This window comes from Rana temporaria, chromosome 3, assembly GCF_905171775.1.
Source record: "Rana temporaria chromosome 3, aRanTem1.1, whole genome shotgun sequence".
In the NCBI taxonomy this organism is placed as follows: Eukaryota; Metazoa; Chordata; class Amphibia; order Anura; family Ranidae; genus Rana; species Rana temporaria.
Window position 1 is genome coordinate 100,802,270 of NC_053491.1, and position 23,670 is coordinate 100,825,939.

General features: G+C 43.9%; 1 protein-coding gene across 1 annotated transcript in view; it reads left to right on the forward strand.

Moving 5' to 3' along the window:
• The window catches only part of LOC120931544 (mucosa-associated lymphoid tissue lymphoma translocation protein 1 homolog), a 110,423-nt gene that overhangs the window by 62,399 nt on the left and 24,354 nt on the right, over window positions 1-23,670 (forward strand). Inside the window, exons 9-11 of the mRNA XM_040343101.1 lie at window positions 12,695-12,721; window positions 15,129-15,332; window positions 19,729-19,906. Coding sequence (XP_040199035.1) covers window positions 12,695-12,721; window positions 15,129-15,332; window positions 19,729-19,906 — 409 coding nt within the window. The remainder of the gene's footprint in view (window positions 1-12,694; window positions 12,722-15,128; window positions 15,333-19,728; window positions 19,907-23,670) is intronic.

Genomic DNA, 23,670 nt, shown 5'->3' on the forward strand with positions numbered 1-23,670 from the left:
CTCAATAGGTGTGAATTGTTCAATCGTATCATAAGCTCAAGCCCCCCCCACCTTGTATATGCAGGAAGCCATGCCCAGACCTGGTCCGGGTTGGTGCCTTCTAGCCGCCCCTGCCATTCCTACTTTCTCTTGCGCCATCAGATCCTTGCGATCGGCCGCGATATAGGATGCTGGGACAGCTTCACCACCACACATGAACCTCTTGAATTACCTTATAAGCTGTAGATACCCAACCGACAAGAGGCAGAGACATAAAAACAAATAAAAATTCTACCCTCTAAAGACATCTCATTAAATTCTATTGCCAAGTGTCTGTCCGGAGTCCTCACTAGTTTGTCAATAATCCTCATACCAATCATAACATCATAAATAGCATGTACCGCTGTCATCGCTGGGCTCGGTGGAGACTCAGAACAGACCCCGCAATCCATCCCGTTCACTTTCTTAATTAGTCATAAAATAAACTTTAAATAATAACTTGGGATGTCTTTCATCGTTACCTCTGCTAAAATTTACTAAACAAACAAATACAAAATAAACAAAGATACTACTAATTTCTTTGATGTGGTTGAGCCGCTTCTTGCAGTGGCTGGCGTGGTCTCATCCATCAAGTTTCTTTACAAACGACCCAGTCACCTGGTTGGGAAAAAAATGAAAACCAATTACCGTGTCGGGGTCCAGGAGAGACTCTCCTGAACCCTTTTGAAGTTCATGTTACAGTGATCGCGCTCACCCCATCACCTGAGAATCGACGTGACAGCTGGTGAGGTGGGTACGACCCTGGTTTCGGTTGACCTCCAAACAAACCTTATGACAATAACCCCGACCTCGGGACTGTGTTCCCTGCACAATCTGTGCGTGGCTCACCGTCGCCTATAATACCTTACCATCTCCTGTAATACCTGGAACCATTGGCAGGTTCATCTAAGATGGGAACCTACTTCACCAGACTGCTGCTTGCCGATTCAAACTCCATCAAAGAAAGACAGTCTTGGCACAAACTTGATTTAGAATTAGAAAGATTAGTGTTATCAGTTCGAAAAACTGTCACTTTTACATTTATTTATCCCCCCATTTTCTTCCTCATTACAGACTGGAGGAAGAAGAAACAATGAAATAGCCTATGATACTTTAAACCTCCTTAGACTCGTATTTATCCATGTGTACAGCTGTCTACATACACCTGCTCTCTATGTACAGAAACTTCCAGAAACTTCTTGGACCTGAAAAATACTTAAACAGAAATCATTACTTCATCCCTCATATTTATCCTGCAGAGAATGGCAAACAAAAATGACATTCCTGTAAATTTTCAATGACATTCTTTCAAAACCGATTCAAACAAAACCCTCTATAACCCTTACTTTCCCCGTTTCTACAAAAATACTACAGCCGCGACGCATCGGAGGATCGCCGCGGTAAATTCGAACATATTCACGTTACTACACACAAACATTCATATACAAATGTGGGGGAGATATTCATAGTATCCAAAACAAAAATGAAAAAAAAAACAAAAACCAGCCGGAAATCTGCCTCCACTTTCAGCAATAGAAGAAAATACAATGGGAAAATATGAGAACAGCGTGAGAGCCTTGCATAGACCCGCTATGTATAGCTCTCCTTTGAGGGTCACCAAAGCGTGTACCGCGCCTCCATCCACACTCATCATTACAGATTTCTGAAACCGCAGCGAAACCACATCCACTCCAGAGGGATACCCAAATAGTATCCTTGGCAATCTTTTAAAGGGGTCTAAAGGCCTTTGCCCCCAAAACTAAGCTTTGTGCACCGTGTAACCGTCTGACTGTGGGAAGCCTTTCTTCCCACGCGATTCAAATCGACTTATCGTCTTACTTCCCGCGTCCGAGAGAAACCGTTGCACCCATTTCGGGGACCACCGCCCGGTGCCTTCTTCTACGGTGGATTGACGGACTACAACCACTATCTGGTCCAGTCCCTCAACTAGAAAACCCTAACCGAGGCATCATCTCTATGGCTTGTTGTCCCAACCCTCCTGGCACAGAACTAGACTAACTATGCCAAATGATTCGTCAACAACCACGGATCAACCCCCAAATTAGGCCTCTACCCCTCACAGTGTATGCATCCCATACACTGTGTCGCCAGACTAAACCACACGGAACACTTACGCCCAGTTACCACCTGCAGAATAATGTGGCTTCTGTCTGCATCTAGAGATTACAACAGTAATGGTGAAGCCCTTCTGTTTGCTCTAAAATACCCAAAACTGTATTTATAGTATAACACTTCACAAAAACGACTGAAATTAAACTTTAAAACACTCTTTTAAACGCCAAAATATTTTCCGTTGTCCTTTCAGGACACAAGTCTCATTGTTAATCTTTCGGAAGACTTCAAAAACTCCTCCCACTGACTTCCTGCTTATATATAAATGCCGAAAAAGGACTTCCTGTTGTATGCTGGTTCAGGAAAGGTAAAACAATCTCCTCCCATCTGCAGAATAGGAGTTGATCTCACCCCCTGACCCTACGATCTTCAAATACAAATGAATTGCCAAGGACCCCAAATATTCAATATTCAAACACCAACAAAATTCAGTGCATGCAAAGCAGTCTTTTCACCAAAAAACGAAATTCTTACACAAAAGCCTCCACTCTTATACTGCAAAGTCAGCCGGTAGGTTAGTCAGATCCTGTATACAAATTAGCCCTAGCACGCAAGCACTATTCAAAAGATAGCGCTTTAAACTGCATCTCAAAAATGGCCAGCAACAATGGCGCCATTTACGCTTGAACTGCGCCTCGCACCTGTCTGCCAAAGGACAGACCATACTACACAAAGGAAAACAAAAATCTGCCCCAAAGGCTGCGAAATTCCACTGCGGTCACATGGTATCACACCCAAAAGATGACCCAGGATGACCCACAGAGCAAACAGACTGCACCTCACAAAATGGCCGCCAACGACCATAGCAAACAAGATGGCTGCCAAATGCAGCCCCCAAAAATCTGCCTAGAATCTCTCCACAAAGACAACACATGGAACATCAAAAACGAACACCAAAAACATTTTCTAAAAACAACCAACCGACAAGGCACACATTTTAGGCTCCTTCAAATCGGACCTTTTCATGGTGTGAACCCCTCATAATGAGCGCAGGGATGGTGGGAACCCCTCATAATGAGCGCAGGGATGGTGGGAACCCCTCACACTGAGCCCAGGGATTCAACACTAGTCACCCCTCCCTCCCAGAGCCGCATTTGAGGCTGCTTCAAATCGGACCTTTTGCCAACACAGCACATTCAAAAAATTTCAGATACATGCGCAACATTAAAACAAAAACACTTTTCTCAAAGTTCATGTACACACCATGGCATAACTTTTCATGCTTATGTAACAAGCCATTCAAAAAATATACTTAGGTCACATCATTTAAAACGCCTGCTATTGTTTACCAACTTTGACTCAGTGATGGGACAGCCATGCTGGTTGCCCTTCCCCCCCCGAGCCTCATGGCACACCAAACAAATCACCCCTCCCCCACTAAAGCACATGTTTCCTTCATCAGCCAAACAATTCAATCACAGTTCAGCCACACTCACAGAGACATGTCTTTTGGTCCCATACAAAGGTAAAAATCACAATTTATTCATCTCTATTCCTCACATAGATCATGAACATATTACACATGACTTTGCTCTAAAAAATTGTACACTCAAGTAACAGAGATCCAACACTGTCCGCCGCATGGTGGCCCAAACAAACTGCCCTTCCCCCGACCCTCATGGCCAGAGAAGCCATCTTTAAAAGCCATGCTGCTCAAACAAAGTCTCAGCCGCACACATGAGGACATTACATTCAAAAGATACAAAATGTCTCCCTGCACACATCGCAGGCTGAATAATGCCACCTCTATACTGACAAATCATCCACAATATACAGTTTCCATATGCATCATAAAAATGTTATATCTAACTTTCAGAATCAGAACACTGTCCGCCCCTCCCCCAAGCCGCATGGTCCACCACATGGTCAGAGAAGCCATGCCTGGCTAAACAAACCGTACACAAAAGGTAATTTTTCCAAGCAGTTTTAATCTGGTCAAACAATCAATTACTTACTTACAAACTGTTCAATCATACAGCATTCAGGCATACACACATAATTCATACATACATGTACAATCAAATCCACTCGATTTCACAAACGCAAGCAATCATAACGCAAGCCATCACACACGTGTCCATTCGCTCGCACACACACACACACGTGTCCAATCGCTCGCACACACACACGTGTCCAATCGCACACATACACACGTCCAATCGCACACATACACACGTCCAATCGCACACATACATACGTCCAATCGCACAAGCATTATTTCAAAAAGACGAAAACTTTGTTTTTTTGTAGAGCAGAGCCCCCCACCACGCATCGGAACAGAAACCTACTCTTCCCCATCTGTACCGATGTGAAAAGGGGGCCCAGACTACTCCTACCTGGCTCGCCATCTGTGGTGGCAAAATTAGGCCGTACGCAGAGCACAGCGCCATTTTGCCCTGTGCTATAAAGCACAGCATCCAGTCTTAATGAAATAATGCATAATTAGGCTAAATAGATTCACTCACCATCCATACAAAAAGACACCATCACCCTTCAGCTTGTTCTCAAGTCACCGTCCCAGTCATCACTGGTCTGCCGACGCCCTCCCAAGCAGTTTTATTAAAGACTCAACAGGAAGTGAGGTCACAACATGTGACCGCCTCCATAGGAAGTGAGCTCACAGGGTGTCAGCTCCACCCAGCAGATGCCCATATATGGAAACCCCCCCAACAGGGATTCCATACAGTAATATAACAATAACAAAATAATACAACAATACAATACAATGAATAGAAATACATACAATGAATACAAATACATACAATGCTGCTAAAGTCTTATGGGCGTGTCCGGGCGGGGAGCGCATGTGCCCCTCCAGAAACATCCATAAGCTCTCATATTAAACGCTGATAGAATTCTGAAACTGCGCCATTCCATAGAATAATGCATATCCAGATTATACCCTTATTAAGGTGGAATGGAGGCTATCTACAGGCGTACGCTACGAATCCCAAGCCCTGCTGATCAGACAAGACCCAGATAAGAACGCACATCTGTCCATAACCACTCGTGTGCCTGCGGAGTGAGCGCACCCCCTCCTCAACGATCGTCTGTGCTAAATGCACAGAGGGCCCCTCGTCGGCGGACATATGCCCACGCCGCAAACATCACATTCCAACCTCAAGACATTTTCTACTACCAGACGAGATTCAACCAGCCTCAGACTGCCCCAGTCAGTTCTATTTAGAGCGGGCTGCGGAAGTACTAAAACTGGGTGCCATTATGACAATACATCTTTAAATTTCCACAACACCCCTAAACCGTGCAGGGTGGGATCACTCAAATGGGGCCATAGACCACAATAAAACAAATTTTGTAGAAGGGTGTGTAAGGGTTAAAACCTCCATCAGAGTTTTGTTGCTACCTGTGTCCTGGTTGGGCAGGTTTTTAATCTCTTTCTTTAACTGACCAGCCCATGGCACATTTACTTTTACAGGGTGGCCACGCTGCGCAGAATCATATATATATATGTAGATGATTCTGCACTACTGGGTTTTGGGTAGCTGCCGGTGGCTCACTTCCGCTGTGAATTTACAGACATGGGGCCAGATTCATGTAGATCAGCGGATCTTTAGATCCACTCGATCTACGTGTTTTACGATCCGCCGGTGCAATTTAGCGAGGCTAGTGCAGTATTCATCAAGCACTTACCTCGAAAATTGCACAGAATGCAAATTCCGCGGCTACGGGGAGTGTACAATTTAAATCAGGCGCGTTCCCGCGCCGATTTAACTGCGCATGCGCCGCCAGCGTAATTTCCCAGTGCGCATGCTCCAAATGACGTCGCTAGGACGTCATTGTTTGCGGCGGCTACGTCAATTGCGGCCATCCGTATTCCCGATCGACTTACGCAAACGACGTAAAAATTTGAATCTCGGCGCGGGAACGACGCCCATACTTAACATTAGATACCCCTCATATATCAGGGGTGGCTATCCGCCGGAAAAAGCCGAACGCAAACGACGTTAAAAAAAAGCGACGGGCGGGCGTACGGACTTGAATCGGCGGTTCTCCTCATTTGCATATCCGACGCGTAAAAAAAAGCGACGACACCTAGCGGCCGGCGGTAGATTGCAGCCTAAGATTCGACTGGTGTAAGTCACTTACACCAGTCGGATCTAAGGGAGATCTATGAGGAATCTGATTCTATGAATCAGCCTCATAGATCCGACCGGCTGGACTCAGAGGTACGACGGCGGATCAGGAGATCCGCCGTCGTATCTCTTTGATGAATCTGCCCCATGGTGTCCCAGAGTTGGCTCTAGGCTTTGTGAGGCCTTAAACAAAACTTAGACACAGGGGCCCCACAGGGGCTGCAGAAAGATGCACCGATCTAGCACACAGCGATTGAGCAGAGGCAAATTAGGCAGCTGCGAGGCCCCTGTGAGGGCGAGGCCTTAGGCGACCGCCTAATTTGCCTAATTAAAGGCAGCACCCACTGATCATTTGGCACACTGACAGAATGGCTGCCTATGTAAAGAAGGCAGATTGCCGTTCTGTCAGTACAGAAGGCATGGATATTGTGTCTCCGTAAAGCAGGAACACCGATCAATGCCTTCCACTAGTAAAAGCACCTCCCCCACTACACTAAAACATTATCTAGGCACACAGTTAACCCGTTGATCGCCCCGGATGTTAACCCCTTCCCTGCCAGTGTCATTAGTACAGTGACAGCGCATATTTTTAGCACTGTATAATGTTACTGGTCCCCAAAAAACTGTCAAAAGCGTCAGCCTTCCACTAGTAAAAGCACCACCTCCACTACACTGAAACATTATCTAGGCACACAGTTAACCCGTTGATCGCCCCTTCACTGCCAGTCTCATAAGTACAGCGACAGTGCATATTTTTAGCACTGATCATTGTAATAATGTCACTGGTCCTCAAAAAACTGCCATTACTAATAAAAAAAATGTAATTAATAAAAATATTTCATAGTTTGTAGACACTATAACTTTTGCGCAAACAAATTAATATACACTTATTGTGATTTTTTTTTACCAAACACATGTAGCAGAATATGCATTGGCCTAAATTGATGAAATTCGATAATTTTAGTATTTTTTATTTATTGGATGTGTTTTGGAGCAGAAAGTAAAAAATATAGGCCTGGATTTACATACATTGGCGCATATATATGCCGGCGTAGCGTATCGAATATACGCTACGCCGGCGCAGAGAGGCAAGCACAGTATTCAGGAAGCCAGTGCTCCCACCCGCTCTCAAATCTACGCTGGGTTTCCTCGGCGTAAGCAAGCATAGATAGAAGTGGGCGTGAGCCATGCTAATGAGGCGTGACCCCATGCAAATGATGGGCCAAGCGCCATCGAAGTACTTAAAACGAACTGCGCATGCGCCGTTCCGTGGCCGCATCCCAGTGCGCATGCTCAGAATCACGTCGAAACAACTGCCTAAGATACATCGAATCACTGCCTACGACGTGAACGTAACCTATGCCTAGTCATATTCACGTACAACGTAAATGACAAAAGATACGACGGCTTGTGTTCCCTGGTCCATACCTTTGCATGAGTTGCGCCTCCTATATGGGGAATAACTTTACGCCGGACGTACACAAACCGTGTATATTATGCGCCGGGCGCAACTACGTTCGTGAATCGGCGTATCTCCCTCATTTGCGTATGTGCATAGAAAATCAATGGGAGCGGAAAATGCGACCAGCGTAAATATGCGCCCACGATACGACGGCGTAGGCAAGTTACGTCGGTCGTAGGAAGCCTATTTTTAGGCGTATCTCTGATTGTGGGCACGGCTCACAGATACGACGGCGCATAGTTACACTTACACGGCGTATCTCGAGATACGTCGGCGTAAGTGCTTTGTGAATCCAGGCCAACGTTTTTAGTTTTGTTTTAATTGATGATCGTTCTTTGTTTATAGCACAAAAAAATTTAAATGCAGAGGTGATCAAATACCACTAAAAGAAAGCTCTATTTGTGGGGAAAAAATTTAATTTTTTTTTTTTTGGGTACATGCTCTAATGTAATGTGTGTGCTTTGCAAGGTAAAGGGTTTAGAAATGTTCACACAATAAATTGTGTTAACAAGAATTTTCTTTTCATATGATTGGATAATTGAGATGAATCTTCACACGCTTTAGTAAATAAGCCTCAATGTCTCAATAAATACCGTATCTGTTACCTGAGCTCTGCTTTGTTGTCATTTGTTTGTGCTTTGTTGTCATAAACCACAAGTAGAGAGCATGCCCTATCACATTAGGTCACAACTTTCCATTTGCATGAAATCTCCCATAGTTGTTATATATCAGCTAAGTAATCTACTGAGAATGATTTTAGCTGGTGCTAGTTCGGGTTCATACAGCGACCCTGGCCTATTTTTTTTTTCTGGGGCAGCCCCTTTTCTGGTACGTATGTTTTCCAATCTAATTTTAGAATTGGCTTCCTCTTTCCACATTGGTATAGTGAGAGGGCATGATTTAGTTCCTTTTTTTTTAGCTAAGAATTGAAGTTTGACAATCATTATAACCATTTTTTGGTTATCTATTTATAGCTCAAAATAACCCAAAGTCATAGGGTTGTTCTTTAAAAACCTTTAGTGTATCCCATTAACCACTTGCCTACTGGACACTTTCACCCCCTTCCTGCCCAGGCCAATTTTCAGCTTTCAGCACTGTGACATTTTTATAATTGTTTTTACACAAATAGAACTTTCTTTTAGTGGTTTGTAATCACTGCTTAGTTTTAAAAAAAAAAGAGAGAAAAAAGAGCGCAAAAAAGTTTTCTTAGTTTCTGTCAGTAAATGTTTTAAATAAGTAATTTTTCTCCTTCACTGATATGCGCTGATAAGACAGTACTGATGGGTACTGATAGGCTGCACTGATGGACACTGATGAGGCAACACTTATGTGCACAGATGAGGCAGCACTGAAGGGCACTGATTAGGTGGCACTGATGAGGAGGCACTAATATGCGAAACTGATAGGTTGCACTGATATACGGCAATGATAGGTGGCACTGATAGGAGGCACTGATGGGCGGCACTGGTGGGCAATGATAGGCAGCATGGATAGGCGGCACTGATAAGCAGCACTGACTGGCATCACTGATGGGCACTGATTGGTGTCACTGATGGGCATCAGTGTTCCGATTACCTGTACAGGTCTCCCCTGCGAGGAAATTCTGCTGATCGCTCTCCTTGTCACACACTCTGTCAGGTACACAGCCGATCACATGGGTAATGAGCTGCTTCATCTGCTCTTTTCCGAAATCGGGGTCACGTTGTGTCCTAGGAACACGGCGCAGCCCGTGAGTGTAGTGATAGCTGTACTCCCAACATTCCATACATCTGTCAGTTGTAAATAAAAGAGATTAGTCCACTGGGATGCATGCACCTAGTTGGACTTAACTCATTGTAAGACAGGACATTTTACAAAGAATCTGATTTCCTGGAGTTCAGCTTAAGGCTGGATTCACACATGCCGCGGCCACGGCTCACAGCAGGTGGTCTGGCGTGTCCCTGTTTGCCTGAATGCGCACCTAAATCAGAACCAAAGACTCACAGGATCCCTTCAAAGTGTGAATCGCAGCCGCCCCAGAGCTGTGTGAACCAGCTCCATTGAGAGTTGGAGGTTTGAAATTTGCTCTGCAATTGTAATAAACATATTTTAAGCTAAAACTTGATGGGCATATTTGATTCATAATATTCAGGATTTGACTGTGCCCAGTTTTTGCATCTCCCATAACATAGTGTAAGCAATATTGTTGGTGTAGGGTAGCAGACTTTTCCTAGTGTTCTATATTTTTTGTACAGAGAGGATGGGGAAGAACAAGAACTTAGCAATACTGTATATGTCATTCAAGGGGACAGGCCAGGGATCCTGCAGGAAGTATACAGCAGCCAGATCAATGTTGCAGCTGCTCTGCTATATAATACAACCTTGGGTTCATGACTGCTAACCCTTTCCCATCAGTAGGGTACTCAAAATGTTCTAATTTATTTTCTAAATTAGCCTCTTTTCTAGATTATCTCACATAACAAAATATCTATCTATAGTTTTACACTAGCATTTAGGTAACCATTTGGGGTGGTTTGAAGCATGCCCCTCACCTTTGCTTGGACATAAGCTAGGGGTGACTCTCCCCACTTGAAGCTGAAGAGCCAGATAGGCATATGCGGCCCAAAACAATGAAAATAATTCTGCTTGAATGTGCCGCTCCAAACCTGTGTCAGTCGGATCAGCAAGTGAAAACACTGGTGCAAGATTGACAGAATCAGCTTGTTATGCTCCAGTAGACTACAACAAAATGGTGACCGTCTACGCACAGATGCGTTTCACCCTTTTTGGAGCTTAATTGCAGAGGTCTCTATTAGGGTTGTCCCGATACCACTTTTTTAGGACTGAGTACAAGTACCGATACTTTTTTTTATGTACTCGCCGATACCGAATACCGATACTTTCTTTTAAATGTGTCCCCCACATATGCAGCCATGTCCCCAAACATATGCAGCCATGTCTCCAAACATATGCAGCCATGTCCCCAAACATATGCAGCCATGTCCCCAACATATGCAGCCATGTCCCCAAACATATCCAGCCATGTCCCCAAACATATGCAGCCATGTCCCCCACATATGCAGCCATGTCCCCCACATATGCAGCCATGTCCACAAACATATGCAGCCATGTCCCCAACATAAACAGCCATGTCCCCAAACATATCCAGCCATGTCCCCAAACATATGCAGCCATGTCCCCCACATATGCAGCCATGTCCCCCACATATGCAGCCATGTCCCCAAACATATGCAGCCATGTCCCCAACATAAACAGCCATGTCCCCAAACATATGCAGCCATATCCCCAACATATGCAGCCATGTCCCCAACATATGCAGCCATGTCCCCCACATATGTAGCCATGTCCCCAACATATGCAGCCATGTCCCCAAACATATGCAGCCATGTCCCCCACATATGCAGCCATGTCCCCAAACATATGCAGCCATGTCCCCAAACATATCCAGCCATGTCCCCAAACATATGCAGCCATGTCCCCCACATATGCAGCCATGTCCCCAACATATGCAGCCATGTCCCCAAACATATCCAGCCATGTCCCCCCCACATGCAGCCATGTCCCCCGTACCTAAATGATGCCGCTGCCGCATTAATCACTGCGCGGGGAATATTACAGTCAGCTTTCGTTTGAATAGCTGTTTTCCCTGCCGCGCTGTGTATAGAGACACTCCCCCTTGCTCGCGATTGGACAGATCCGTCCAAGGGGGAGTGTCTATGCGCGGCGGGGAAAACAGCTATTCGAACGAAAGCTGACTGTAATGTTCCCCGCGCCGCGGTGATTAACGCGGCAGTGGCAGCGGCTTTGCGACACACAACGGCGGCGGTTGTGGCGGCGGCGGGAAGTATTCTATTTTGGCATCGGGGGTATTTGCGGGAGTACGAGTACTCCCGCTAATACTTGGTATCGGTCCCGATACCGATACTGGTATCGGTATCGGGACAACCCTAGTCTCTATGATTAAGCTTCCGAAAAGGGCAAAACATCTCTGAGGAGTTCTCTACATAGGTGGAGAACAGGAGGTGAAGCTATCTTTTACCCATCTCATTACATTTATGCAACAGGGAGTCCGTTTCTGTGGGCAGACAGTCACCATTTTTTTAAAAACAGACTAATGCCACGTACAGACGGTCGTTTTTTGTGATGAAAAAAAACGACGTTATAAATCATGAAATAAAACAACGTTTTTGAAACTTCATTTTCAAAAACGACTTTGCCTACACACCATTGTTTTTTCAAAATGCTCTAGCAAAGTGCGGTTACGTTCACCACTCTTTTCCATTGAAGCTAGCTTCATAACTTGCTTCTGAGCATGCGCGGGTTAAAAAAACGTTGTTTTAAACGTCGTTTTGCCCACACACTATTATTTAAATTGACACAAAAAACAACGTTTTGAAAAACGACACAAAAAATTCAAGCATGTTCGAATTTTTTTTTGTCGTTTTTTTGAAGACATAAAACAATGTTTTGCCCACACACTATCATTTTAAATTACGTTTTTTAAAACGTTTTTTTTCATCACAAAAAACGACCGTCTGTACGCGGCATTAGGTACGGTTTCTTTCCCACTAAAAAAAAAAAAAAAGAAAGAAAAAAGTTTGGGCTAGAGTTGCATTGTAAAGGGATTTTACTTTGCAATATGAATGGGTTGATTTAGTGAAATAAAGTAGAAAATGCATAATGGGGGAAACCTAATACCACTTAATGAAACCCCATTTGATCTCAGCTGACTTTACTAGTTATAGAAACAGTAGATTAGTAGTAGTTCTGAGCAGTCACTCAGACGGTATTGAAGCCTTTGGATCAACAAAACAGACAGATAATAAGTATTTGTCAAATTGAGAGCTACCGTATTTATTTTCTCAGACTATGTTTGCTTTAAATTATCCTTATTTGTGGAGCAGTGATGGGCAACTAGATATATTTGCAGATTTTCTGCTGGTGTGTCATGTATCTTCATATATTATTTCTATTTGTCACTTTCCAGGTTCAAAACCGTCCGAAAGATACTTTGGTGAGTGTTTTATCAGATTATTTTCCATTTTGTGCGGTTTTGTTAGCATTTATCCCAAGCACCAAGGAACCAGATCAGTTTCTGAAGCCTTGTACACACGACCGAGGAACTCGACAGGCGAAACACATCGTTTTCCTCGTTGAGTTCCTTGTTAGGCTGTCGAGGAACTCCACAAGGCAAGTTTCTCCATTCCCGTAGAGGAAAAGGAAGACATGCTCTCCTTTTGGCTCAACGGGATCCTCGACAGTTTCCTCGTCGAAAAATGTACACACGACCGGTTTACTCTGCAAAAAAAAGAATCCCAGCAAGTTTCTTGCTGGTTTTTGCCGAGAAACTCGTTCGTGTGTACGAAGCCTGATAGAACCACTAAGGTGTGGCAGGTCTGAACATCCAATACTTGGGCTCTAAAACAGACAACATCCAGTATATGTAAAATAATAAACTGTGCTGAATAAGTGATACAATCAAAATAAAATGACATGTAAATGACAGTGCATCAAACACAAAAAAATAAATAAATTCTCTGTGTGACCCAATGTTGTATCATTGATAATATATAAAGCTCATGAAGTGTACAAAAAACAAAAATAGAGGCTGTAAGAACCCTCTAAATGTCCGATAAGCACCAATGAGTTGCTGAGAATATATTCCACAAAATAAGGTTCAAAGTCACAGTTCAAACGATGATTCTTCAACCCTCTATTCCACAGTGACATGAAACCACGACACCCAAGAAAAATGTGAGAGGGTATAGTAAGAAAGGTCCTCCACCAATGATAAACCAGCTTGCTAGATCTCTTGTTAGGGTGTAAGCATACGCCTGTGGTTTATTTCCCAGCCCCGGGTCTCTGTAATTGGAAGGTGTCCCCAGCAAATCTACTCAGGATGTCCTCAGTGTGAATAGTATTCAATCATTCCCCATGTAAGGATAGAAAGGCTTCCATAGTGTAAGGCCCCTTTCACACTGGGCGGATCAGTAATGATCCGCCCCGTAAACCTCCGCTTGCTCAGCGGGGATCGCTCCGTATATCCCCGCTGAGCCGGCGGATGACAGGGCGGTCCCCACACACTGTGCAGGGACCGCCCTGTCTTTTCTCCGCTCTCCCCTATGGGGGGATCGGATGAACACGGACCGTCTGTCCGTGTTCACCCGATCCGATCCGCCAGACGGATGGAAAAGTAGGTTTTTCCTCAGTCACACTTTGGCGGATCGGAGTGGGTTGGATGTCAGCGGGCAAGTCAGCGCTGACATCCGCGGCTCCATAGAGGATCACGGAGCGCCCGTTCAGGTCCGCCTAAAAAACTGGCAGGCGGACCTGAACGGGCCGCCCGTGTGAAAGAGCCCTTACTCTTTAAAAACGTTTTTAGTTCTCTAAGGGGTGATGGCGATAGATTGAGCAAAGTATATCCAGTATATGGTGGTGGCACATGGCCAGCACCTGCTTTGCTGGCAGAACAGTCATGAACAAATTGCTTTTGATAAAAATTGTGTTTAGGCATAGTAAATTTTTAGGCAAAGTCAATTTTTAGGCATATTCAATTTTTAGGCATAGCCAATTTGGGGTTCATCCACCAAAGCTTTCCCTGCCATGAGGGAAGAAAGCTAATTATTTAAGACTCACCTGCATTTTTCTATGAGGCCCAAAATAATAGGCCAGATATACAGGCATTAGAGTATTTTAGCTGGATTGTGTACCTTTAATTTTGTCTATTGGTTATGGCACCATCGCTAATTTCCTTGCTACCAAGTGGAAAAATAGGCTATAGTTTTATTTTTTCCAAGCCAGGTACTGAAGGATTCGGCTTTTACTGTATATGGGAATCATAATAATGCAAACGATTAAAATACAGTAATCATATTTCATATGGCAACTATAGATTTAAATATTTTTTTTTATTCAAATTCTTTTTTTTAAACATAAGTTTATATCATTAATGGGTATTTCATACATCGATTCTCACTTTTTTGGGCTTACTGTATAGTGCACTTTGCAGCTATTATTTTTTGCACATCTGATTGCCTATTTTGCATTCTTTCATTGCACTTTATGTTGTTTTTTTGCACATTGAATGAGGACCTATCTCTGCCATTATTGCATTGCTTTTCCTTCTTATGCAAAGTGTCCTCTGGAATTATTGCAATTTATTGATTACAGAGAAAATTGAGTACTGTCCGTGATCCTTTTTTTATTTTTATTTTTTGTTTGCACTAACATATCATTTTTCATGGACGAGCTTTTGGGGTGTGTCCCCTTCTTCAAGGTCCAAGCAGTACTGATTCACAAAAGTTTTAGCAGAAGGTGAAATGTTAAAACAAAACAATTTTTTTATTGATTATTAATTAAGTGCCACATCTTTCTACTTTTTTTTTATTTTTTTTATTTAAACATATATTTTTTCTTGACAGCGGCTGGGAAAGTTGCTTTGCTGATTGGTAACAATAGTTACATCAGACATCCCAATCTCTTGGCCCCTATGGTTGATGTATGTGAGCTGTCTGCACTCCTCAGAAAATTGGGCTTCTGTGTAATCTCACTTGTAGACTTGACTCGGGAAGAAATGATAACAGCAGTCCATCAGTTTCTACAACTCCTGGACAGAGGGATGTATGGTGAGTCTTTAGAGTATATAAAATGAAAGTGATCTTGCTAAGGAAACTATTTAGGAAAAGTAATAAATATTGTAGCCTGTAATAATGTTTGTGAACTAAATTAGTTTCCTCCTGAAAGACTTGGTTTTAAAGTATTGCTCATGGCTTGGCTTGTGCTGCTCCCCGTCCTGGTGTAGATATATATCTCCCTTCCAGGAACGTTTGCATCACCCGCTAATAATACCCACAGACAGCCACAGCCAGCCCTAAATGACCTTGTGAAGGTCAAGGAACTGTGCTTTGTAACTAGCTTGGGCTTAAAGGGAATGTTTGACCTGTTTTAGGTGCATATTCATTTCACGGTGAGGCAATGAAACCTCTAACTTCTGCTTTCAGTCAATATGAAGAAGAAAATATAGTCTTTGCCAAAATAAAAGGAATAAAGCACTTCTGATGCAGTTGCTGGACTGAATAATGCATGCTGTTCACAATCTGTGTAGTAAAATGTTTTGACAAAACCAGTAACTTAATTTTTAGCTATGCGACTGTACATTTTAAAGTGGAACTCCAGCCTTCTATCCATCTGCTGCCACCAGCTATCCCTCCACTGTCTTTTTAATAAAAAATAAAACCTATACAATGCAACACACTGCTTCTTTATTTTTCCTCCAGTGGTGGCAAGCAGTCTTCCAGGACTGAGTGGCACTCACTTAAAGGAACACTAAAGGCAAGATTTTTTTTGGGGTAAAATAACAAACATGTTATACTTACCTCCACTGTACAGCTCGTTTTGCACAGAGTGGCCCCGATCCGTGTCTTCTGGGGTCCCTCGGCGGCTGTCTCGGCTCCTCCTCGCAAAAGCTTTCCACCTTCATGCGAGCTCCCTCGCATGGTGGAAAGCTTTTGCGAGCGCGCTCCCGTGATACAGCGGCAGCCATAACCGCCGACTGTATCACTCGGCCCCGCCCCCGGCGCGCCACGTCATCCGCTGTGATTGACAGCAGCGCCAGCCAATGGCTGCGCTGCTATCAATCCATCCAGCCTAGCCAATCAAAGGCCAGGCTTGGAACCGGACAGGATGACGAGGACGCGCCCGGGACTTTTCGAGGGGTGAGGTAAGAAAAACGGGGGCTCGGGGGGGTGGGGGGGGTGCGGTGCTGTCGTATGTTTTTTTTTACCTTAATGCATAGGATGCATTAAGGTAAAAAAAATGTTACCTTTACAACCCCTTTAATGACATGTAAGTGCCGCTTAGTACTGTGAGACCAGCCTGTGTGATTATAGGGGGCATGAAAACAACAGGCTGCGCACACAGGAGACTGGCTAGAGTGCCTGCCTGTACAATTTGGCAAAGCTATTGTTTTCTTTTTTTACTAAACAGGAGGGGGTAAGAAGAAACAAAAAAATTGAATTATACTTTAAATCTCAATTAAATAACTGTCACATTTTTAAAAGAAGAATCAATTTCCTAGTGCAGGGGCGTAACTAGAAATCACAGGGCCCCATAGCAAAATGTTGTATGGGGCCCCCTGCATACAGCCCCCCCCCAATTGCCGCTACTGTTACCCATCAGATGCTGCCAGTGTGCCCATCAATTGCCGCTACTGTGCCCCATCAGATGCTGCCAGTGTGCCCATCAATTGCCACTACTGTGCCCCATCAGATGCTGCCCGTCACTTACCTGTCTTGCAGCGAGTCAGCGGCGGTCTCCTGCACGTCCTCCATGTTAACATTCATAGTTTCCTCAATGAACTGTAGCTCCCCAGCGCCGGCAGCACTCATGCAGCCCCAGACCATGACACTTCCACCACCATGCTTGACTGTAGGCAAGACACACTTGTCATCTGGTTGCCGCCACACATGCTTGACACCATCAGACCACAGGACATGGTTCCAGTAATCCATGTCCTTAGTATGCTTGTCTTCAGCAAACTGTTTGCAGGCTTTCTTGTGCATCATCTTTAGAAGAGGATTCCTAGGCCATCTTTATGTTGAGCAACAATTTCAGATCCTCAGAGAGTTCTTTGCCATGAGGTGCCATGTTGAACTTCCAGTGACCAGTATGAGAGATTGAAAGCCATAACACCAAATTTAACACACCTGCTCCCCATTCACCCCTGAGACCTTGTAACAATAACGAGTCATGTGACACCGGGGAGGGAAAATGGCTGATTGGACATAATTTGGACATTTTCACTTAGGGGTGTACTCACTTTTGTTGCCAGCGGTTTAGATATTAATGGCCATGTTGCCTTCTTTTGAGAGGACAGCAAATTGACACTGTTTTTTTTTAACTATTTTTATTGAAAGGTATAAGACAGTGACAATAATCATTGAACTCAACATGAGCACATAGAACAATGAGGTACATTTACAATGCAGAAATATTTTGCATAATGACAATTATACAGCAATCCCCTTTAAACCAATCCTGATATACATGTTTAATAACAGAAAAACACAAAAAAGGGTCCGGACGGGTGGCAGCGGTGGCCATGAATAGATTCATGGAATGCATTAAACTATCCATTAGTCATATAGGGGGTGGCGTGATAGAGGGGTCGGCGCCCGTGCGCTCTTATTGGGTGCACCGCCACTAATCCCAAACCTTATTATACTTAGCTGGGCAGCCTCTGTGTTAAAAAATAGGTTTTTCATAAGGCAATACCTGATTTACTAACTGAAGCCATGTGCGTATAGATGGAGGGGTGGGCTGAATCCACTTAAGTGCCACAGGTTTACGAGCCATAAAAAATAGTGTTTCCATTAACATGGTCCTAGTATGTCTCAGCCACAGCTCTTTGTCCAGGACCCCTAGCAAACACACCAGTGGAGTACATGGAACAGGAATTGACAAAACTGCAGTCAATATCTTCGTCACCTGCTGCCAGTACCTTGCTATGACTGGGCACTTTTACACTGTTATACAAGCTGCACACTCACTACTTTACATTGTAGCAAAGTGTAATTTCTTCAGTGTTGTCACATGAAAAGATATAATAAAATATTTACAAAAATGTGAGGGGTGTACTGACTTTTGTGAGATACTGTATGTGGCAGATGAGGTTTAATGTTGATAAATGTAAGGTTATGCACTTGGGGGCTAAAAATATGCTACACCATACATACTAAGAGGGGAACAGTTGTTGGAGTCAATGGGATCTGGGTATTCTGGTAGATCATAAGCTTAAGCATGTACATATACTGCGGCAGGGCGGCCCTTTAGTGCAAAATCACATACATGTACATGATTCTCGTGATCAGCTCTTGTGCGCGTGTGTTGCCGTAGCCCTGCTTCCGCTGTGATTGGACACAGCAGGGGCCAATCAGCAGTGGGAATATATATTTATTACATTCACATCAGTCCCTGCCCTCAAGGAGTACACGACCGAGTTTCTCGGCAAAAACCAGCAAGAAACTTGCTGGGAGATTTTTTTTTGCCGAGGAAACCGGTCGCGTGTACATTTTCGTCGAGGAAACTGTCGAGAAACTCGACGAGCCAAAAAGAGAGCATGTTCTCTATTTCCTTGACGGGAATGGAGAAAATTGGCTTGTCAAGTTCCTCGACGGCTTCACAAGGAACTCAATGAGCAAAACAATGTGTTTCGTGTGTACGAGGCCTAAGGCCCCTTACTTGCATTCATACATATACACTCTAGGGCCAATTTAGAAGGTAGCCAAATTACCTACCAGCATGTCTTTCTAGTGTGGGAGGAAATCAAAGTACCCAGAGGAAACCCACGCTGGCACAGGGAGAACATGCAGACTCCAAGCAGGTAGTATTGTGGTTGGGATTTGAACTGACAACCCTGTGCTGCTAGGGAGGATTGTCAACAATCATTTATGTTATGTGAAAATTACCCATTTTAGGGTGATCTTTGTTGCACAAAAATAAAAAACTTATATTTTTATGTATTCTATTGTAGTTTAAAAAAAAAGCAGTGTTGGTTTAGCACTTCCACATACCAGTACTAAGGTCAGTTTGAATCTTTGTGGGTTTCCTCCCACACTCCAAAGACATGCTGGTAGGTTAATTATCTCCAGTCTAAATTGGCCCTAGTAGGCCATTAGTTAGGGACCTTAGTTTGTAAGCGACTTGAGGGCAGGGACTGAAGCGAATGTGCAATAAATCTGTAAATTGCTGTGTAAATTGATGGTGCTATATAAGTACCTGTAATATATAGTTAGGGTGATCTCTGTTTCACAAAAATAATGAACATAAATGATTATGTATGTTAGTGCAGTATAAAAAAACAAAAAAAACATAAGTTGGGTTACATAAAATATGTATATCTATGTCTTAAACAATGGCTTTTCTACAATGCAACATAGAATACGATGCATACAATTATACACCCATAACTTTTATCACTTTGCCATGTACCTAAATAGTTTTTTTGGTTTCTTGCACACTTAGGGCTATTTTATTATGCTGGTCATGGATATGAACGTTCTGGGAGGAACTACATGGTCCCCATTGATGCTCCCCAACCATACAGGCCTGAAAATTGCATCAGCGTACAAAGAATACTGCAGAAGATGCAAGAAAGAAGGACTGCCTTGAATGTGGTTCTCCTAGATACCTGCAGGAAGTGGTATGTGTGTTTACACTTAAGGGGAACCCATGTTGTACTTAAAACCATACATCGAATAATATCAATGTATCAAAAACTTTTGCGCTCCTCTTGCTTAAAGCGGAGCTCCGCCGTACAAAAAATAATAAAAGCCAGCAGCTACAAATACTGCAGCTGCTGACTTTTAATATTAGGACACTTACCTGTCCTGGAGTCCAGCGACGTCGGCAGCAGAAGACGAGTGATAGCTCGTCACTCTGCTGCCCCCACCGCCATCCTCGGTGAGGGAACCAGGAATGAAGCATTGTGGCTTCACTACCCGGTTCCCTACAGCGCATGCGTGAGTCATGCTGCGCCGTGCTTACTGGTCCCTGCTATGTTCTGGGAGACGAGTGTTTCCCAGAACACAACAGGGGGGGGGGGCGGGATCTGATGTTCTGCCCGCAGTCTACCCGCAGACTGTGTGGCCGGAAGTTGGTGCAAATACCTGTCTTTAGACAGGTATCTGCACCCCCCTCCCCCCAGAAAGGTGCCAAATGTGACACTGAAGGGGGGAGGGTCCCGAAGAGTGGAGGATGGAGCTCCGCTTTAAACACAAATAATTACTACAGCCAGCACCATGTATGAATAATTACTAAATAAATATAAAAAATCGGGTATCAACAAAAACAGGTTGCGCTGCCTCTTTTGAATCATAAATTCAACAGATATACGGAAAATCACAGATGTTCTGTAACAATCTTTTAATATGTCAAACACATAGTAATATCTAATCAATATGAACCAACTATAGAAGTTAAAACAGGTCTATAGTTACTTGGTACAGGCTTTGATCCCTTTTTAATTATGGGTACCACATTGACCCTACGCCAATCCAGTGGTACCATTACAGTAACGAGACCCTAAAAATTTGAAACAATGGCTTTAAAACTACAGAGTTCAATTCTTTTAGGATCCATGGGTGGGTGCCATTTAGTCCTGGTGCTTTATCCACCTTTATTCTGCCAAATTATTTCTGGACCATATTACATTAGAGCCATTGTGGATTTCTTATACAATTTCTTATACAAACATATTAAGAATGTAAGATGTGCTTGATACTTTTTAGTAATTTCTTTAAAAGGAAACATGTATTATTGATCACATTTTTGAAGAGCATATTAAAAATACATATATATATATATATATATATATATATATATATATATATTTTTTTTTTTTTTACTTTTTTTTGTGTCTATTCACTTAGCAGTGCTGAAAATAAAAATGATAATAATTTCCTAACATTTGGAAGTAAGGTTGTCAAAGAGATGGAGATGTGAAGAACAGTCATGTTGGTATCTTACTGTCCATCCATGTTATTTCAGTGAGTGCACTCATCAGCCATATACTAGAAACACAGGATCTGATTAGTATTGCATTAAAGTGGATGTAAACCCACTCTCATCCTTTCTAAACTACTGCCATAGTGCTGATCTATAAGGATATAGATGCCTCCTGCATGTATCCTTACCTGTCAAATGTCTCCCCTCTGTCTGTTATAAGAACTGAAAAACTGCAGATTCTGTGGGTGGATCTGTTGTCTGGAGCTCGGTGGGTGGAGTCGTGATGTCACTAACTGACTTCTGCTATGATCACTAACATCCAGTCAAAATCCAGAAAAGTAACCACATTACTTCAGAAAAATAGGGCCAATTTTACGTAACCGGTTTACGTTACACCGCCGCAATTTTTCCGATTTAGTGCCCAATCCACAAAGCACTTACCTGGAAATTTGCGGCGGTGTATCGTAAACAGGTCCGGCGCAAGGCGGCCCAATTCAAATGGGGCGGATACCATTTAAATTAGGCTCGCTCCCGCGCCGGACGTACTGCGCATGCTCCCGTTGCAAATTTCCCGCCGTGCTTTGCGCAAAATTACGAAGTGTTGACGTTTTGTGAATCGAGACGTGAAAAAAGAGTTACGCCGGGAAAATTAAAAAATTTCAAATAATTCAAAAGCGACGCGGGAAAGACAGGCATACTTTAACATGGTGGAGTACTTTTACACCATGTTAAAGGTGCACTATCTTTGCGACGGAAATCTAACACTCGCGACGACGTAACGACGGGAAAAAGCTTTGTGGATCGCCGTTACTCCTAATTTGCATACCCGACGCTGGTTTACGACGCAAACTCCCCCCAGCGGCGGCCGCGGTACTGCATCCTAAGATCCGACAGTGTAAGTCCATTAATTACACCTGTCGGATCTTCTGCCTATCTATGCGTGACTGATTCTATGAATCAGTCGCATAGTTAGAAACAGAGATACGACGGCGTATCAGGAGATACGCCGTCGTATCTCTTTTGTGAATCTGGCCCATAATGCCTGTCTCCAGGCTAGTGAATGAGTGTAAATAACCTGTCCCTCACAGCAAGGGGGCGGAACCTCCGGACCCGACTGATCACGGATCACGGTAAATCGCCGCTGACAGCGGCGGTTTACCACGTGATCGCTCCGTCCAATGACGGAGCGATCACTAGTAAACAAACCGGCGTCATGTGATGACGCCGGTTCCTCCCTCTCCTCTCTGTACCGAACGGTACAGTGTGAGAGAGGAGAGGGGAGAGAGCAGAAGCAGCAGCAGCTGCTGCTGCTGCTGCGGGCTGGATCTGTGACACATGTAGTCACAGATCCAGCCATCCATCCCTCCCTGTGCAATACTCTGCAATGCCCCCATACTTTGCAATGCCCCCATACTCTGCAATGCCCCCATACTCTGCAATGCCCCCATACTCTGCAATGCCCCCATACTCTGCAATGCCCCCATACTCTGCAATGCCCCATACTCTGCAATGCCCCCATACTCTGCAATGCCCCAAAATACTCTGCAATGCCCCGCAATACTCTGCAATGCCCCGCAATACTCCGCAATGCCCCGCAATACTCCGCAATGCCCCGCAATACTCCGCAATGCCCCGCAATACTCCGCAATGCCCCGCAATACTCCGCAATGCCCCGCAATACTCCGCAATACTCCGCAATGCCCCGCAAAAATCCGCAATGCCTCCCAAAACACCACAATACTCCGCAATACTCTGCAATACTACGCAATACCCCTCAATACCCCGCAATACCCCGCAATACCCCGCAATACCCCACAATACCCCGCAATACCCTACAATACTCCGCAATACCCCACAATACTCCGCAATACCCCACAATACTCTGCAATACCCCACAATACCCTGCAACGTCGTCTATGGGGATTTTTAAGTAGCAAAGTTTGGCGCCATTCCACAAGCTTGTGCAATTTTGAAGGGTGACATGTTGGGTATCTATTTACTCGGCGTAACTTCATCTTTCACATTTATGCAAAAGAATGAAGAAAAAATACTAAATTTGCCAAATTTTATAACAGAAACAAAGAAAAATTATTTTTTTTTACAGAATTTTCAGTCTTTTTTCTCTTATAGCGCAAAAAATAAAAAACCCAACGGTGATTAAATACCACCAAAAGAAAGCTCTATTTGTGTGAAAAAAAGGACGAAAATTTCATTTGGGTACAGTGTTGTCATTCAAATTGTGAGAGCACCGAAAGCTGAAAATTGGTCTGGTTATTAAGGGGGTTTACGTGCCCAGTGGTCAAGTGGTTAAGGCATGGGTGCTCAACCTGTGGCCCATATTCCATGAGGCATTGCAAGGCTGACAGTTACAAGCATGTCTCTCTAAGGCAGAGGCATGATGGGACTTGTAGTTTCGCTACAGCTGGAGGGCCACAGGTTGAACACCAATGCATTAAGGGA